General features: G+C 38.6%; 1 protein-coding gene across 5 annotated transcripts in view; it reads right to left on the bottom strand.

Moving 5' to 3' along the window:
• The window catches only part of MPP7 (membrane palmitoylated protein 7), a 159212-nt gene that overhangs the window by 3138 nt on the left and 140387 nt on the right, over nucleotides 1-15687 (bottom strand). For all 5 annotated transcript variants that reach the window (XM_026842253.1, XM_026842257.1, XM_026842255.1 and 2 more), the window contains 5 exons: nucleotides 13077-13247; nucleotides 5724-5804; nucleotides 3803-3896; nucleotides 2613-2721; nucleotides 1022-1165 (listed from right to left, as the gene is read on the bottom strand). In XM_026842253.1, coding sequence (XP_026698054.1) covers nucleotides 1022-1165; nucleotides 2613-2721; nucleotides 3803-3896; nucleotides 5724-5804; nucleotides 13077-13247 — 599 coding nt within the window. The remainder of the gene's footprint in view (nucleotides 1-1021; nucleotides 1166-2612; nucleotides 2722-3802; nucleotides 3897-5723; nucleotides 5805-13076; nucleotides 13248-15687) is intronic.

A 15687-nucleotide genomic window follows, 5' to 3' on the forward strand; every position in this document is an offset into this window, starting at 1 on the left:
GAGCTTGGTAGGAGCTGTCTTCCTATGCTTGGTTCAACCTGGCTCAGTGGATTTCTCTTCATGTTTGGGGAGAGAAAAAATCTTGGGAATTTAATTGTTTACATATCTCTGAGAGATTAAACGCGTCCTAGCTAAGCAATGTCTTGAAGGTTGCTCTTAAGAATGAACTCCTCTTACATTTTATATTAGAACATATTCTTATAGCACATTATTTTCAAACTATTTCAAATGCATATTCTACACAGATACAGTCTGTGTAGTCTGTGACTGTATCTGTGACTCACTTTGAAACATAATATAAAAAATATAAGAACATAATATAAAAAATCTTAAATAACATCTGAATGACAAAAAATGATACACACCATAAATGCAGAAAAAAGGTCTAATGATGATCAGCTTTACTTTAGCTTCAATTAAAATATGATTTCCTTTTATTTCAAGTAAGTAAGTTACTGTTGGGTAATCTAATATCTTCTAATTATTGATAAAAAGCAGCATTTGTTACTTGCTTAGATTTTTCTCCTTCTTTCTGACAGTGTTCATTTCCATGTAACATTTAAAAAAAAATGTTTCTCTTATCCACAAATACAGGCTTTTTATCAAAGTATTTCCTTTTTTAACAGATGATATTGACCATATTTGAGCTTTTATCTACATTTAGACCACAAAATACACCTGATAAAATAAGGAAATTCCTACACTTGAATAGAAACATCTAAGCCCAGATGAAAAATTTTTAAAGGAAATCCACAGCATTGTTTCTCATAAAAATATTACTTGCATTGTGGGGGTTCTTTCATGACATAAAATCAGAGGAACATGGAAATGTAAATTCCCATAAGCATATCAAACAATGAAAACACCACAGCAAATTTGGTTGGGAAACAACAAGATACTTTATGTAAGGCCTAACAAGTACTGTCAATGAGATCCAGTGATCACCTTTATTTTTAAGGTAAACCACTACAACAAAACTCTTAACAAGTTCTCATGCTTTACCATGTCTAAGTATACTTACTGTAAAGGGTTTTGCAGTTCCCTTGTCATCTTTACTTGAAATGATCTTGGCATTTTTTCTGGTCTCTCTCAAACGGTCAAGCGATGGTGGCTTTATAAATATAACAAACGGTTTAAATTCATATGTCCGTAAGTGTTTCACTGTCTGGAAAGAGGAAATATTTTAATTAATTAGTTTATTTCACACAGTGGAATTTACCATAATAAAAGAAATTCTCTACTAACCAAAATAAACCCATAAAGCACTCCTAGAAGGCTATTTTTCATTTACTGCCATCCTGGTCTGCTGATTGGCATTGATTTGTGTAAGGAGAATTTTGTGAATAGTAAGAAAACCATTTCTCCAAGGGCGACGATTTCTCTCAATTTCCACATGGGCTGCTGGTAAACCCCATCAGTCCAGCAACAGCTGGGCTGTGCACACCAGTATCACTGGCAGCTGGAGGATGGAGGGAGCAGCAGGGTGTTCAGGAGAGGAGGAAAGTGCAACCCATTTTAGCAGGAATAACACTTTCTGTACCCATGAAAAGTAGTGGGAAAAGGTGTCTGTTACACTCAGTGACAACAGGTCAATGATTTTTCTCTTCAGTACTGTGTCCACTGCAGAACTGCCTGCTGTTCATTCTTCCTGAGTCGAGTGATGCTATGTATGGAGTTAGAGATAAATCTACAATTCAGATTGCAGGACAGAGTGAAGCAGGGATGGCCAGCAGCTTAGGGTGAAGTAGGGATGGCCAGAAGCTTTCCATTCTATTCACACTGCTGGAAAACAGGGCTGTGCTGAACAGGCAATGGTCTCACAAAGCAGAAGCCCCTGCCCAGCTCCGTTCCTCCTATGGTGTAGGGTCTGGCTTCCCTGACCGCTCGTCTGCCAGCGCAGCCTCCCTGCCCTGCTCCTATGGCACAGCCCTGCATCTGAAACTGCCCCAGGAACTGTTCACCAGCTGCCAGGGTTCAGAAGTCACAGGCTGGCCACCCTTGGAGAAGAAATACCTTGGCTGGGTTTAAACAAACTAGTCCAGCTCCTGGAAGCACTGTGGTTATTAGTAGCATAAAAATTCCCAGTGGAGCTGTTCAGCAGGGTTGAAAGACAAGGTCAATGCAAGAACAAATGGTTTAGAGAGGAATGTTCTTAACAATTATCCAGCCAACATCACATTTAGTGCTTTCCTTGACTCGTATCTACCCTGCATGTAAACCCTTGGTATGAACAGTCTGGTTAAACATGTGAGAGTGTTGCTGGACTGGGTGATAGCTCAAAGCTGTTCTGAAATTGAAGTTTCATAGAGAACCTCTAACCCAAACCAGCAGAAAGATGAATGGAAATATAGGAGCATTTGTAATTAAATCTTTGCTATTATGCTGTAGGCTTTCAATTCACTTAATTATGAAGCTGAATGCTTGCCAATACATATTGAAGTTTCCTTCCTCTCCTTTCGCAAAATCTTGCTGTGATAAAGGTATCCAGCAAGCTCATTCAACAGTCATTCAGTGTGGAATAAAATATATCGTTTTAGAGAAACATTTTTTTTCCTAGCATCCCAATATCCAATGTGGGGAACTACAAGAGTCCAAAAGACATGCTTACTTACATGAGGCTGCACATCCAACAAACAAACTTTGTTTTTAGCTAGAACTGATCGAACAGAGTCTAAACTTGTACCATAGTAGTTGTTCTTATACTCGCCATACTCGATAAACCTGTAGCAGAAGGTGAAAACAACTGGAGTCATTTCCATTTTCCCCAGAAAAAACCCTTATCAGTTTGGTTTATAAAATCTAATTCAGGAGCAAAAATATTTTACTTTACATGAGAGTTTTACCATGTTTTATAAAGGAAATGCTGTCAAGTACTTCAGCATGTCAATTTTAAGAAATCTTCTACTTTACCACTTTCAAATCAGTAACACCTGCTTGTATTACAGTTAAAGAGAAAAAAGTACTGTAGTCCAACAGCTCACTAATGTTTTCCATCACCTCTTTTTCTGAACTAATGCAATGCAATAAAACAGTGGATAAGCTAAACAATAGAAACTACTGAAATTTCATTGCACACTACAGAATATCCAAATTCTCTGTCTCAGAAGAGGAGGAGGAGTGACGATGGTGCTAATGGAACCAAGGCGGCTGGTTATGTGCTATAAAAGTACAAGCACTATTTGCCAAAAAAGCAAGCGCAGTTTGAAGTTTCAATAAAACCCACAGCTTTGTGTCTAATACACTTTTGCCCTCTGAAACACTGGGGCAGAATTTCAAGCTACAGTATTTTACAGGCTGCTAGAAAGCATGATGCTACCATTGTCTTCATTTTAGTTTAATTTCTGGAGGGTTTACAGGCAGGGGCTTTACTGTAGATCTCTAAATTCAAAAGTAGAGGAAGTGCCTGGCCTGAAAGAGAGCAGAACTACAAAAACATTGACTCAGGCATGTTTGCAGGACTTCCAGGGCCCTCCCTCCTAGAGCTGCGATGCCTTATTGCTATGACAGACGATGTTCTATTACAAGTGCTCCCCCATCCTGAGCACCTACAGTATCAGTGTCTTCTTGAGGAGCTGAAGTACCAAAACTACTTGGAAGCTTAGAAACAGTTATGTGTGCACATACTGCTTTTTTGCTCTGTGTTTTTGCCAGCTGCTTATATATCAAAATGTAATTTTAACACGTCTTCAAATCACTGCAACTTATATCCACTTTGACTTATTTTCTGAAATTGTAACCAGCCCCATTTTATAATAAAGTCATTGTTTTAACTGCAGTTCTAGTTAAAGTCTCTTTGACATACTTGTTATTCTGTACGTCTGTCTCAAACAAGTGCTTGGAAATGAAAATGTATTCGACACCGTCACTTTCTTGACTTCTCCTCGGACGGGTAGTGTCTGCAGTTTCATTAATTGGAAAAATAAAAAAAGGCAAAAGATGCACAAATCATTATAATGCAAACCAGTTCAGGAAACACTGAAAAGCACACAACCCTGTGCAATACTAAGCATAGTGTTTCCCTCACTTCTGATGAACGTAAGGCTGCTCTGTATCTGGTAGGAGGCATACAAACACATGACAGGATTGAGTTTTAAAAGCATGCAGGAAAAGCAGGAAAAAACCTACTGGACAAGTATCAGATTATCATTTTTATTAACTAGTGGAAAAATCCAATAAAATGAGGACAGCTGAATAATAAAAGGAGCAGCAGTCCATAACAATTACCCCAGCCTTGCCACTTGTTAAACTTATTAGCATATGAGACTATAAAGGGAAAGAAAGCTCACCAACCTGATTTATAAAATGTTACATTCATTAACAACACTTGTAGCTGTGGTATGTGAAGCATGATAATAAAAAAACGGGGTGTGAATTTTATGGTTTAGTGCTTTTCATTTTTTGGTGATCAAAATCAAATTCCTTTTTCTTTCAATAGCTTTGTAGTAGTTGCACTTCTTACTTTCCCTCAAGTACTAGATATAAAGGTTTTGCTTATAAATGAAATTTATTCGTGGGGTTGCCACTCACGCTTAATGAATCCATTCAAAAGTCCTATTTAACATGCTTCACATGTTACAGCATCATGTATTCTCCATCACATACGAACATACGAAACCTGCTTGCAGCAACGCAGTCTTAAATGCCATTTGATATCACGCTCTTCTTAGGTTGACACAAACAGCAACATTTCCAAGACAAGAACCCCAGTTTTCTCTCGAAGTTCTGACTTGCTGAATTTCAGGGAGATGGATTCTTTATGTGTTTGTTTTAAATTATAACCACAAATTTGGAAAAGAGAGAAGGCAGCTTGATGAATACTGGCAATTTTTAGAGGAATGTTTTTGGGCAAATGATTGCATATGCTTCAATGTGTTAAATATTTGGGAACATCTGGCTTTTTTTGTTGTTGTTTTCAATACCCAGCTGAATATGTGCAAAGGACATGACTTGCCAAAACCAAATATATTCATTTTTCTACCTGGTAAATTCATTCATACATGTACTTTATAGAATACTTGTACTTGCAAAAAACCTGTGACAGTATCTCCTGAATTCAGAGTGTTGTACCCATATTTTTTGATGGAGCCCTACAGGAAGCACAAGTACAAGTAGAAAGCAAACCACAGAATGAAAATCTAACTAAAACTGTCAAGTCCTCCAGATTAAAGAAACTCCAATAAAGTACTGTAGAAATTAATATAAAACAATGTTTTTCAGTGTTATACAAAGTAACACTACCTGGTGAGATAGGGAGAAAGAGAAAAAAATCCCTAAATCAACTTTTCTAAAGCTAATCAAAGGGACTTAACTAATTTATTCACAGGATTAAACTGTTTATCATCAGTCTTAATTTTTCAGCCTGTGTAACATATAAAGGCCATTTCTGTGAAAGCAAGCATTGGTAACAGAGTACATTTCACTACTTTACAGCCAAATCCAGGGTGTTCTTCTGCTGAGTTTCATTTACTAAACCTCGCTGACATCAATCATGTTAAACTTGTACTAAAAATCTACTGCAATGCCTCTGAGCCAAAATGTCCTACCAGTTTAATCAATGCTATTTAAAATACAACTGCAGCAGCACTTTTAAAAATTAGAAAAGTAATTCAGATGCCAAGCATGCATTTAGAGACCCAAATTTGAAAGAGCCTTAAGGTAATGCAATAATAAAGGATAACAATGCAAGTAGAGCATTAGGAGAATAGAAGGGTATTTTTACTTACGTGGCACAGTTACCCCGTAATGCTGGGTGTCACTGATCAGCAATTTCCGTTTAAGTTCATTCAGTCCAACCCCTACAGGACCTGAAAGAAAAAAAATGTGCTGTTTCCCAGCAGCCAGTTCTCTCTTGTCTTCGGGTATAAGTACTCTCCAAGATAAGAATATGTGGTGTATAGCTATAATATTTGGAAATACCTATGTGGTTCTAGCCTCTCCTAGAACATACAGCAGTGACAAATTTCAGGGGATGTAGTTGGCAGTTACACTGCTCAGACTTTATTACTGAAGAAAAATCAGTGAAAAAGTTGACAGCAAAGCTAACTTTCTTTTCTGCAGCAACTACCCAGATTGACGAAAAGTTCAACGTGAGCCAGCAATATGTGCTCGCAGCCCAGAAAGCCAACTGCATCCTGGGCTGCACCAAGAGAAGTGTGGCCAGTAGGTCAAGGGAGGTGATTCTCCCCCTCTGCTCTGGTAAGACCCCACCTGGAGTTCTGTGTCCAGATCTGGGACCCCCAATATAAGAAGCACATGGACCTGCTCAAGGAGGTCCAGAGGAGGCCACCAAGACGATGAAGGGGCTGGAGCACCTCCCTGTGAGGACAGGCTGAGAGAGTTGGAGTTGTTCAGCCTGGAGAAGGCTCCAGGGAGACTTTACTGTGGCCTTCCAGTACTTCATGGGGGCCTACAGGAAAGATGGGGAGGGACTCTTTGTCAGGGAGTGTAGTGATGGGATGAGGGGTAACAGTTTTAAACTGAAAGAGAGTAGATTTAGATTAGATGTGAGGAAGAAATTCTTCATGGTGAGGGTGGTGAGACACTCAACAGGTTGCGCAGAGAAGTTATGGATGCCCCATCCTTGGAATTGTTTAAGGCCAGGTTGGACAGGGCTTTGAGCAACCTGGTGTAGTGGAAGGTGTCCCTGCTCATGGCAGAGTTGGAAATAGATGGTCTTTAAGGTCCATTCCAATTCAAACCATTCTATGATACACTCAGTATGCATCTATCTCCATCCTTACCCCTACTACAGACTTCTGCACCCTAACCTGCAGTTTTCCAGCACAAAAACTTGTTTGGCTATTCATTTTGCCAGAATAACCCCAACTCACAGAGTAGAGGATCCCAGCTGGCATGCACAAAGTCCCCCCCAAAGCCTCTTCACTTCCTGTGTCAGAATGGTCTTCTCACTCATTCCAGCTGCTGCATCCCTTGTCTGCACCAGACTCCACTGAAGAGCACTGCTCCCACCTTCTCTCCAGGCCCTGGGAGTGCTGCTCCTTCCAGCACTGGCTGCAGACAGGAATTATGCCTGGCCTCTGGCTGGCTGTAGCTGTCACCATCCACCTTTTGACTGCGTGAGGGTGGCATCTCATGGGGAGAAGAAAGGGCAGCACTCCTCACATCACAACCCATTTGGGATGTTTGGGTTTCTTTGTTGTTGATTTTCTTTCAAACTATGTTCGTCTCCTGCCTGCTGTCTGAACTGGGCCAAATCAAATGTTTCTTTCTTCACATGGCAGCCAAAGACAGACCACTCTTGGAAAAAGGATGGCAGGAAGAAACAAAAACTGCATGGAATTTTTTGACCCGTCTCCTCCAGCTCCACCTGTGTACTGCTGCCCTAGAAGCTACGGAGCAGATGTTCCTCTTGGGTTTCAGATTGTCCCTAACTCAGCCATTTGCCCATGGTGCTTTAGGTCTCAGTGAGGGCACACTGTCCTGTGAGGTCTCAAAGGCTCCATGAGCAATTGCAGCCTGCCCCCAGAAGCCTTCACACTCCAGCCTGCCTGGCCCCTTTTATGGTGGGGCCATGGCACTGTGTGTGTGAAGGGAGCTCAGGTCTGCATGCTCATGTGTTTCTGACAGTGTAGTGCCTTCGTTTCTACAGAGCCAAGTCATCAGCAGAACACAGAGGGGAGTGAGTCATTGGAACCATATCCCAAAGAATACACGGAAATACATGTTGGTTTAAGGAAAATTCTTCCTCTTCTAGTAAAAGGGACACATTTATGCATAGAGTGCTACTTAACAGAGACATTTTAGACATTAGAAATACAAAACCTAATAAACATCTTAACAAATTAGTGATATATTGGTTAATTACTAGTGAGAGTCAAAAAGCAAAGACTGATGCTTCAGCACCTTCAGGTGCCTATTTGTAAAAATTACTATCTGCCTGGTCTGAAGTTAGAAACACATAATGATGAAAAGCAAATGCTTGCTACTTTGCTGCTACCCCCAGACTATGGGATCTCTGTGAAATCTTAAAGAGTTTCCGCATTTATAATTTTTATATGTTTATGTAAGTTAAACACACAACTACATTTCAAGTCCCATCTCTGACCTGCCTGTAAATGAATCTATCAGTATGTATAAATGTTTATTTAATATGGTGTACAGCAGCCTCTACTGGTGCATGCCTGCAGAGGAAAGCAATGTGTTATGTAGATAATGGCATTACTTTTGTTCTTATTTAAAAAAACCACCATTTTTCCTTTTTTAATAGTTTAGCTATTCAAGGCAAATGCAGATTTGTATAGGAAAAGTAATTAAAACTCTCAATATATCCTAGCAAAGTTGAATGAAACAATATTCAGAATAGAAGAAATTCAGAATTAAAAAATTGTATTTCTTTCAAGAAAAAAATCTTTCCCATCAAATCTACACAAATATTACTTCCTCAGTCTACATGCTGTCAAATCAACAATCTGCTTTTAGCTCTATTTATATATAAAGAATCCAGGCTTTGCTTCCTGTGACAGATGCTCTGGAAACTTAGATCAAATCTGTTTCCAGACCACAACCTCACTACCGTGTCTCCCCTTCCAGATTACCATTCAAAAATCATCTTAAAGTTTAACCACTGAAAGGTTTAGATTCTTCTTTTTCAGTGCTGTCTTCACAGAACTCTTGTAACTGTAGCATATAGACACTGAAGGCTGATTCCTAATTAGCAATGCCATCCATGATGCTGATTTTCACACAGGATCTCACAAGTGTAGTTTACAGTTCTATTCTGAATATTCATTTTGATGCAGCAGAGAAAGATGCCAGTTTCTAATAATTATGAATCTGAACACAATTTGAATTCAAGAAGAGAATAAAGCATCAGGATTGAGAAGGACAATCTAGATTCTTATAGTAAAATGCCAGGCATGTGGGATCCATGACTCTATCATAGTTTCGGTCTACTATAAATCACCCCAGGCAGCAACATTTAGAGTTATGGCAACTGATTGAGAGATACTTTATTTTTAAAAGAATGTTTATGTTTCTTGCTGCTGTTGCGTCAAATCCTGCACAAATGGACTGTAGTGCCTATGTCATTTTACTGAAGGATATTTGCAAAATTAAACCACCAGTCATTAAAACTTGCATTACATTTTGTACCAGTCAGACATGTCTGAAGAAAACTGAAAAGTCTGATGTAAGTTCAGGTCTCAGGACCCAACCAGCCATTCTTCACCCATAGATACATACTGAGCTTCTAGAAGCCTATTTGAAAGAAAAAAAAAAAAAAAGAAAGAGAAAGTGATCTTTCAGAAAAGATTTTGGAGTTAGGTGACAACATCCCTGCTGGGATCATAAAGACCCTGTAGAAAACATGCCTTGACAGAGGTTCTGTGGCTCTATTACTAGTACAATTAATCACTATAATGCAATGATTGCACATGCATGTCCAACTGTAGCTCAATGAGATATGCAATAGGAAAGTAGAACCTATTTTTTTTGTGTTACAGAAAATTGTAACTAGCAGTGACAGTGTACTTCAAGATTTGCTGTTCATTGAAGCAGGATCAGTGAGTTCATACTTGTGTTCTCATGGGCAAGGCTAGGCAATATATTACATCCTATGTCTTCATTACTGAACCATGCTGACCCACCCATGCCTTCAGCCAGGAAGGTTTAATGAGGATAGCAATTCTACAGCTCTTTCTTCATTGTCCAGATAGTTTAATTGAAATAGTATGGCCATGGTAGGCCATTTTCCTGCATTACTGCTGTACGTCTATTAAGTCTCTGCAAGCCACTATTGAATACATCAAAGGCAAGTCAGCAGAGGTAGAAAGCTAGGAGCTACTTCCATTTTATCCTCCTCTGCTCTGAGACAGACATGATGTCCACATAGCTTCCTTCATGATAAAACCAAAAGTGATGGATTTTTAAAAAATGCAAGTAATATAACAATAGAGAACTTTTCCAGTCTCAGATTCCTTTTCTTTGCAGTGGTGACCAGAAGGACACCATTATGGTGAGTACTGACAGCCTAATTCAGAGACTTAATTTTGTCACACACCAGTAATAACTGCTGCTTTGTGGTTACACACCTCTGGTCCTTGCTTCCACCATTGCCACTTAGGACAGATGCATCACCACAGGTACAGTACCTGAAAGGTGTTGCATGCCTCTGGTGATAACACTGCGTGCACATAACTGCATGCATTCTGGGGGATGCGTTCACGGTTTGTTACTGCTGACCTTGCTTTATTCTAGCACTGCCCATTCACTTAGCTGATATTATACTGTGTAAAGTTATAGTATGTGGCACATCCATTTGTCTCTTAAGAAATAAAATTTGTGCTAGTCTGGCCCTCACAATGACTGAAGCAGAAGCCTTTGTGAGCAGGAATTTTTTCTCATAATTCTAGTGTCTAATACTTTTCATATTAAAATGTTCTGCCTATGCCTGACAGGGCTGAAAAGGTTTCATGCTTAGGATGCAGGCAATATTTGTGAGGGAAGACTTCAAGGATCTGTTGGCAGCCTAGGAACATTAAGTTACCAGAAGACGACTGGTGACATGATATTGGATAAATTTTGGTTTTGGCAGACTCATCACATTTCTAACAACTAAAAGCACAGCAGAAGCATCTGTATCATTACTGCTTCAGATGATCTGTTATTTTAGCCCCAAGATATGCAGGACTTTATTCATAAACCTGCATTTGCAGACAAGGTAAAATCTTGACAAACTAATACATCTAGTTGAACTTGAGACTAGTATGTATCACACTACAGGGTGCTAAAAATTACTGTGTGTGCAATTTGCATTCTGTAAATTAGACTAGGCCAATTTAAAATGAAGCCAAAAGAAATTTCCATTTCAAAGTTGTCAAACTCCCCTTAAAAACAGCAAACCAAAGCCTAAAGAAACCTTCCAATAGTAAATTATATATTTAGGCCTAGTATAACAGAACAGACATTTAGTGCCCCCACCAATTACAGCTATAAATTAATTATCTGTCCCTTTGTTCCCTGGTACTAATATCCAAATTATATATGACGGATTATATTGAATGCTGCTACTGGCAGACAAAAAGCTTTTTAAATGTGTTCACTTCTACTATACCTGCTTGCTTAGCTCTGCTAGTTTTTCCACATTTTGCCCAAGACATTTTTATAGTATTGGCCAGACTTAAGCTGCTCTTAATATCCAGAGAAAAACATTAGAATTACTGAAGTCTGCAATAAATTTCTGAACTGCTTTTGTTACTGAAAAAGCACACTTTCTTCATTTGATTTATTACAACAAAAATCAAATGAAATCTCTAGGTATTCCTTAGATCAGACATATGCAATTTGTTATAAAAAGTCTACCGATCACACTTTTGCACTGCACTCTGTTGATGTAACTGTAAAATCAACTCAACCATGTTATTACTTGTTGTATATAGCCTACAATCTCACAGTGATCACACTAGTAGGTGGCTGAATTCTAGTACTGGAGAGTGACAAAACTGTTTATTAAAAACTAAATTTAATGTTCCCTTGGATATGAGTGATATAAAAATACAGCTACTCAACAGTTCGTAACAGTCCTTGATACAGCATCATATTTCTCTGCTCTGCTGCTTTCAGAATGGAGGAGACTTTACTAATGAAGCATCAGCCTATGTGCTACTGCAAAAGAAACAATAAGTGACGAGTTAATGAATAACCGTTCCTACTCATTGGTAGGAACGGTTATTCATTACTCATTGATACTCCAGTGGTTCCCTTCGAAAAATATCTCCTTTTTTAGGAGACTGAAGCAATCATTTTGATTAATAATAAATGCTGGGAGGAAGCCATCACAGTGACAGATTATAGAAAAACAGAAAACTGACCAGGATGACATCCTGAGCCTTCTGCAGCTATGCTTAAATCTGTTCTTGGCCTACAGAAGTCCACTTCTCATCCACCTTTCTCTCTACTTGTCTATTTACTTATTTTAACACAGTAGATGCTTGTGTTTCTTTCCACTTATATATTCCATCTTTGCTGACCACAGGTATTTATTCTGTTCTTTTTTTCTCCTTTTTTCCACACAGATATATTGATCGATCTCTAAGAGCAGAACACTGACCTAATTCTTTTGAGTTTTCGTGCAGCTTGATTGCCAGGTTCAGACTAGTAACCATGGTAGCTATATTTTACTGTCATCTCCCCTTGGTTTAACAAGGCTTTAAAGATGATCTCCTAAAGCATCTTTAGATACAAGCTGGGACATCCTGTCTAGATATGTGGATTACTAGATAGGTGAAAAACTGTATGGGTGATCATGTTTAAAGGGAAGAGGTTATTTGTCTGTACTCTACTGGGTGATTCATTACAAGTGGAGATCCTCAGATGTCGACCCTAGGACATACTCTGTTTCACACGTGGAGAGCACAGAATGGGCCCTTATCAAGTTTTCAGGTGCCAAAATGGGTGATGCAAGTGACTTGCTCAAGGCCAGGGCTTCCATTCAGAGGAACCTTAATATGCTACAGGCATGGGCTGGCAGAACTTTGTGAAGTGTGATGAGGACAAATGCAAAGTTCTGCATCTGGGATATACTAAGTCCCACAGCAGTACAGGCTAACAGAAGACTGGGCTGTATCATCAGAAGTCTAGCCCATAGATAGAGGAAAATGATTCTTTCCCTTTACTCAGCACTTGTTAGACCCTGTGAGGAATGCCTTGTCCACAATGGTCCCTTCACTACAACAAAGATGTTGATAAACTGGAGTAAAGCCAGGGGAGGGCCTCCAGGATGGTTGGGAGCTAAAGCACATACTGAGGGGATTAAACTTGTCTAGTTTGGACAAGAGATGTCTTCAGGGGAACCCATCGGCACCCTTCTGATACCCCTTGAAAAGATGGAGGACACCTCTTTACTGAGGTGTGAGGTGGGAAGACAAGAGAAGACATGGTGGGAAGACAGCTTCTCGAAGTTGTTGTCATCAGCAACCTGCTCTTAATTCAGTGTTAAGTTGGAGGATGGACCAGGTAACCTCCTGAGATCCCTTGCAATCTAAATGATTTAGTGGTAAGCATTGTGCTAATCAGCAGTCCTCAGCTTTACCAGGTCAAAAATAAAGAAAAAAACTTACCAACCAAAACAACAAGCCTGTATTTGTCATTAGGTTGTCGTCTATATTTTGCAACTTCTTCATATGTTGGGATATCTGCTGTATCATACTGATCACTCTTCTTGCACTCATACATAGATTTGTTTGTTTTTTTATCTTTTCTGCTAAGGCGAAAGCTTCTTCTAAAACCAGCTGCAATAAGAACAGGATTTTTTCAAAGTAAGAAAATAAGTCTTCTCAAAACATTTGAAAACAGTCTCTTCCAAACATTCGAGGATTGGTGCATGGAATAAAAAAATGTCTTATATGTTTAATAAGTCATGTCATTAGAACAATATTTTCCCGCAGTTTTTATCAGGTGCCTATTTAAACTGCAAAGTTAAAGATTACCAACAAAATTGTAACAGTTGCAACAGCAAGCTGTAAATTATAATTACAATAAGTTGTTAACATATTTAGATAATTTGAGTATCTTATACATTAGCATATAAACACAAGGAAATTTATGCAATCTGGACTCTCATACCACACTTAATGCATTTCTATTAAAACACTATGGCACGGACATCAAATACAACATATGGTAGAAACACATCTGGTGGTTGAAAGGGTTAACAAGAATTAACTCTTTAAACAGTTTTTTGGTGCTTAGCTCCATGCTGATAGTATAAAAAAAGTGTACAAAACCTTTCCCAAAGATGTTTAAAAGTAAAACTAAACACTGTTCATTAAATCCAAAACACTATGAAACATAGACAATACAGTACCATATTATGGATATGTTAGCATGAAATGAAAAGGTAATATTCCTAGTAAATTTGCATTTACAATTGCATCAACAGTGTGACATCTACACCGTCTATCTATAATAGAAGACTGGAAATTTCACATAGCTTTTAAGTATTCTCAAAGGAGAGAATCATAGGCATTTTCAAGCAGAATGACATAAAAAACCTTCTACGCTCTATGTTAAAAACTAATTTACTCCTCTGTTAATAATAGTCTTACAGTTTTTCAAATAAATCCTTTAAATTGCATTATATTACGTTTTACTGGTACCTCTATGACACCACTTTTGTTCTAAAAGGAACTATAGGAAAGACTGTAAAGAAGGATTGCAAAGCCGATTTCATTATTTGGGGGTAATAAAGTAAAACACAAACTACACTTTAAATACTGGAAAAATCCCAACACCTTTTTTTTTTTTTCCCCAGAACGTTTCATAGGACAGTAAACACGTGTAAACTTTTGGTGACCCCAGATTTTTCAGCAATATGTTTTCATAAACTTGTAATAGCGCTTATGTTTAGGTATTTGAAAAGTATAATAATCATATTACAATTTTTTCTTCAAAGGTAGTATCTGGCAAATTCAAGACTCAGTTCTGAAAACATTTAGAACCAGATCTGAAGCGAAATCCTACAAGGCTTAGTTACAGGCTTAGCATTTTGCACACACAGTTTCACTTAGCATAACTGGGACTGGGAAGCCTGCCATAGGAAAGGCTGAGAATTGGGTTTGTTCAGTCTTGAGAAGAGGAGGTTTAGGGGAGACCTTATCACCACTTTCCAGTATTTAAAGGGTGGCTACAAAGAAGATGGAGACTCCCCTTTTATAAGGAGTCACATGGAAAAGATGAGGGGTAATGGGTGCAAGTTACTCCTGGGGAGACTGACTGGACACAAGAAGAAAATTTCTCACACTGAGAAAAATCAGCCTCTGGAATAATCTCCTCAGGGAAGTGGTGGATTCCCCAACATTGGATGCTTTTAAAGTTCGGCTGGACAGGGTGCTGGGCCATCTTGTCTAGACAGTGCTTTTGCCATGAAAGGTTGGACCAGATGATCATTGAGATCCCTTCCAAATTGGTATTCTATGATTCTATGATAAATCTTTGCAGAACCTGCATCATAGAGGATGTTAACCAAATTACTGATGTGAGCCCCTATACCTGTGGGAATCTACAACACATGCATGCACACAAAACGGGAAGAAAAATTTCTTTGAGAATACAGTTATGTTGACCCATTCGTATTCAAAATATGAATAAGTAAAATGAAAATTGCTGGAAAAGGAGAAGAGCTAGTATCCACAGAAAAAGGCTGATGACATTTTTAAGAGCTACAGTACTGTCTAGACTGAGAGGACATGTGGTGGAATACACAAGGGACCAAAATATGAGATATGAAAACATAATGAAATCAGCTGAGAGTTATGTTATTTTATTACTTAAAGAACAACACTAACACTGAAGTGACTGCAGTCAGAAAAGCCCTGTTGGAGTGCTGACAGCTGTTAGCTTACACACCTGAGAGAGGGCCTGGGAGTTCTTGTCTGCCCTAGGGTGAAGTCTGACATGACACAAGGATGGTTTTTTGCTACGTAACTACACCTAACTGTATAGACAGTTATATAAAGAAAGGTTAAAAGTAACATTAGCAATATAAACACATGAAGTGAGTTACAAGTTTCCTGAGGCCTCATCTAAAAGGCTCTAGATTAAAAAAAGAAAAAAATCAGTTGCCCTAAAAGCAAGCTGAAAATGGTTTTGATTTTTTTTTCCTGTATAATCATTTTATGAGGATAAAAAAGGAAAAAAAATGAAAAGAAATAATAATTCTTCACCATTTGC

Source organism: Athene cunicularia (assembly GCF_003259725.1).
Source record: "Athene cunicularia isolate RWA chromosome 2 unlocalized genomic scaffold, athCun1 chr2_part1, whole genome shotgun sequence".
Classification (NCBI taxonomy): domain Eukaryota; kingdom Metazoa; phylum Chordata; class Aves; order Strigiformes; family Strigidae; genus Athene; species Athene cunicularia.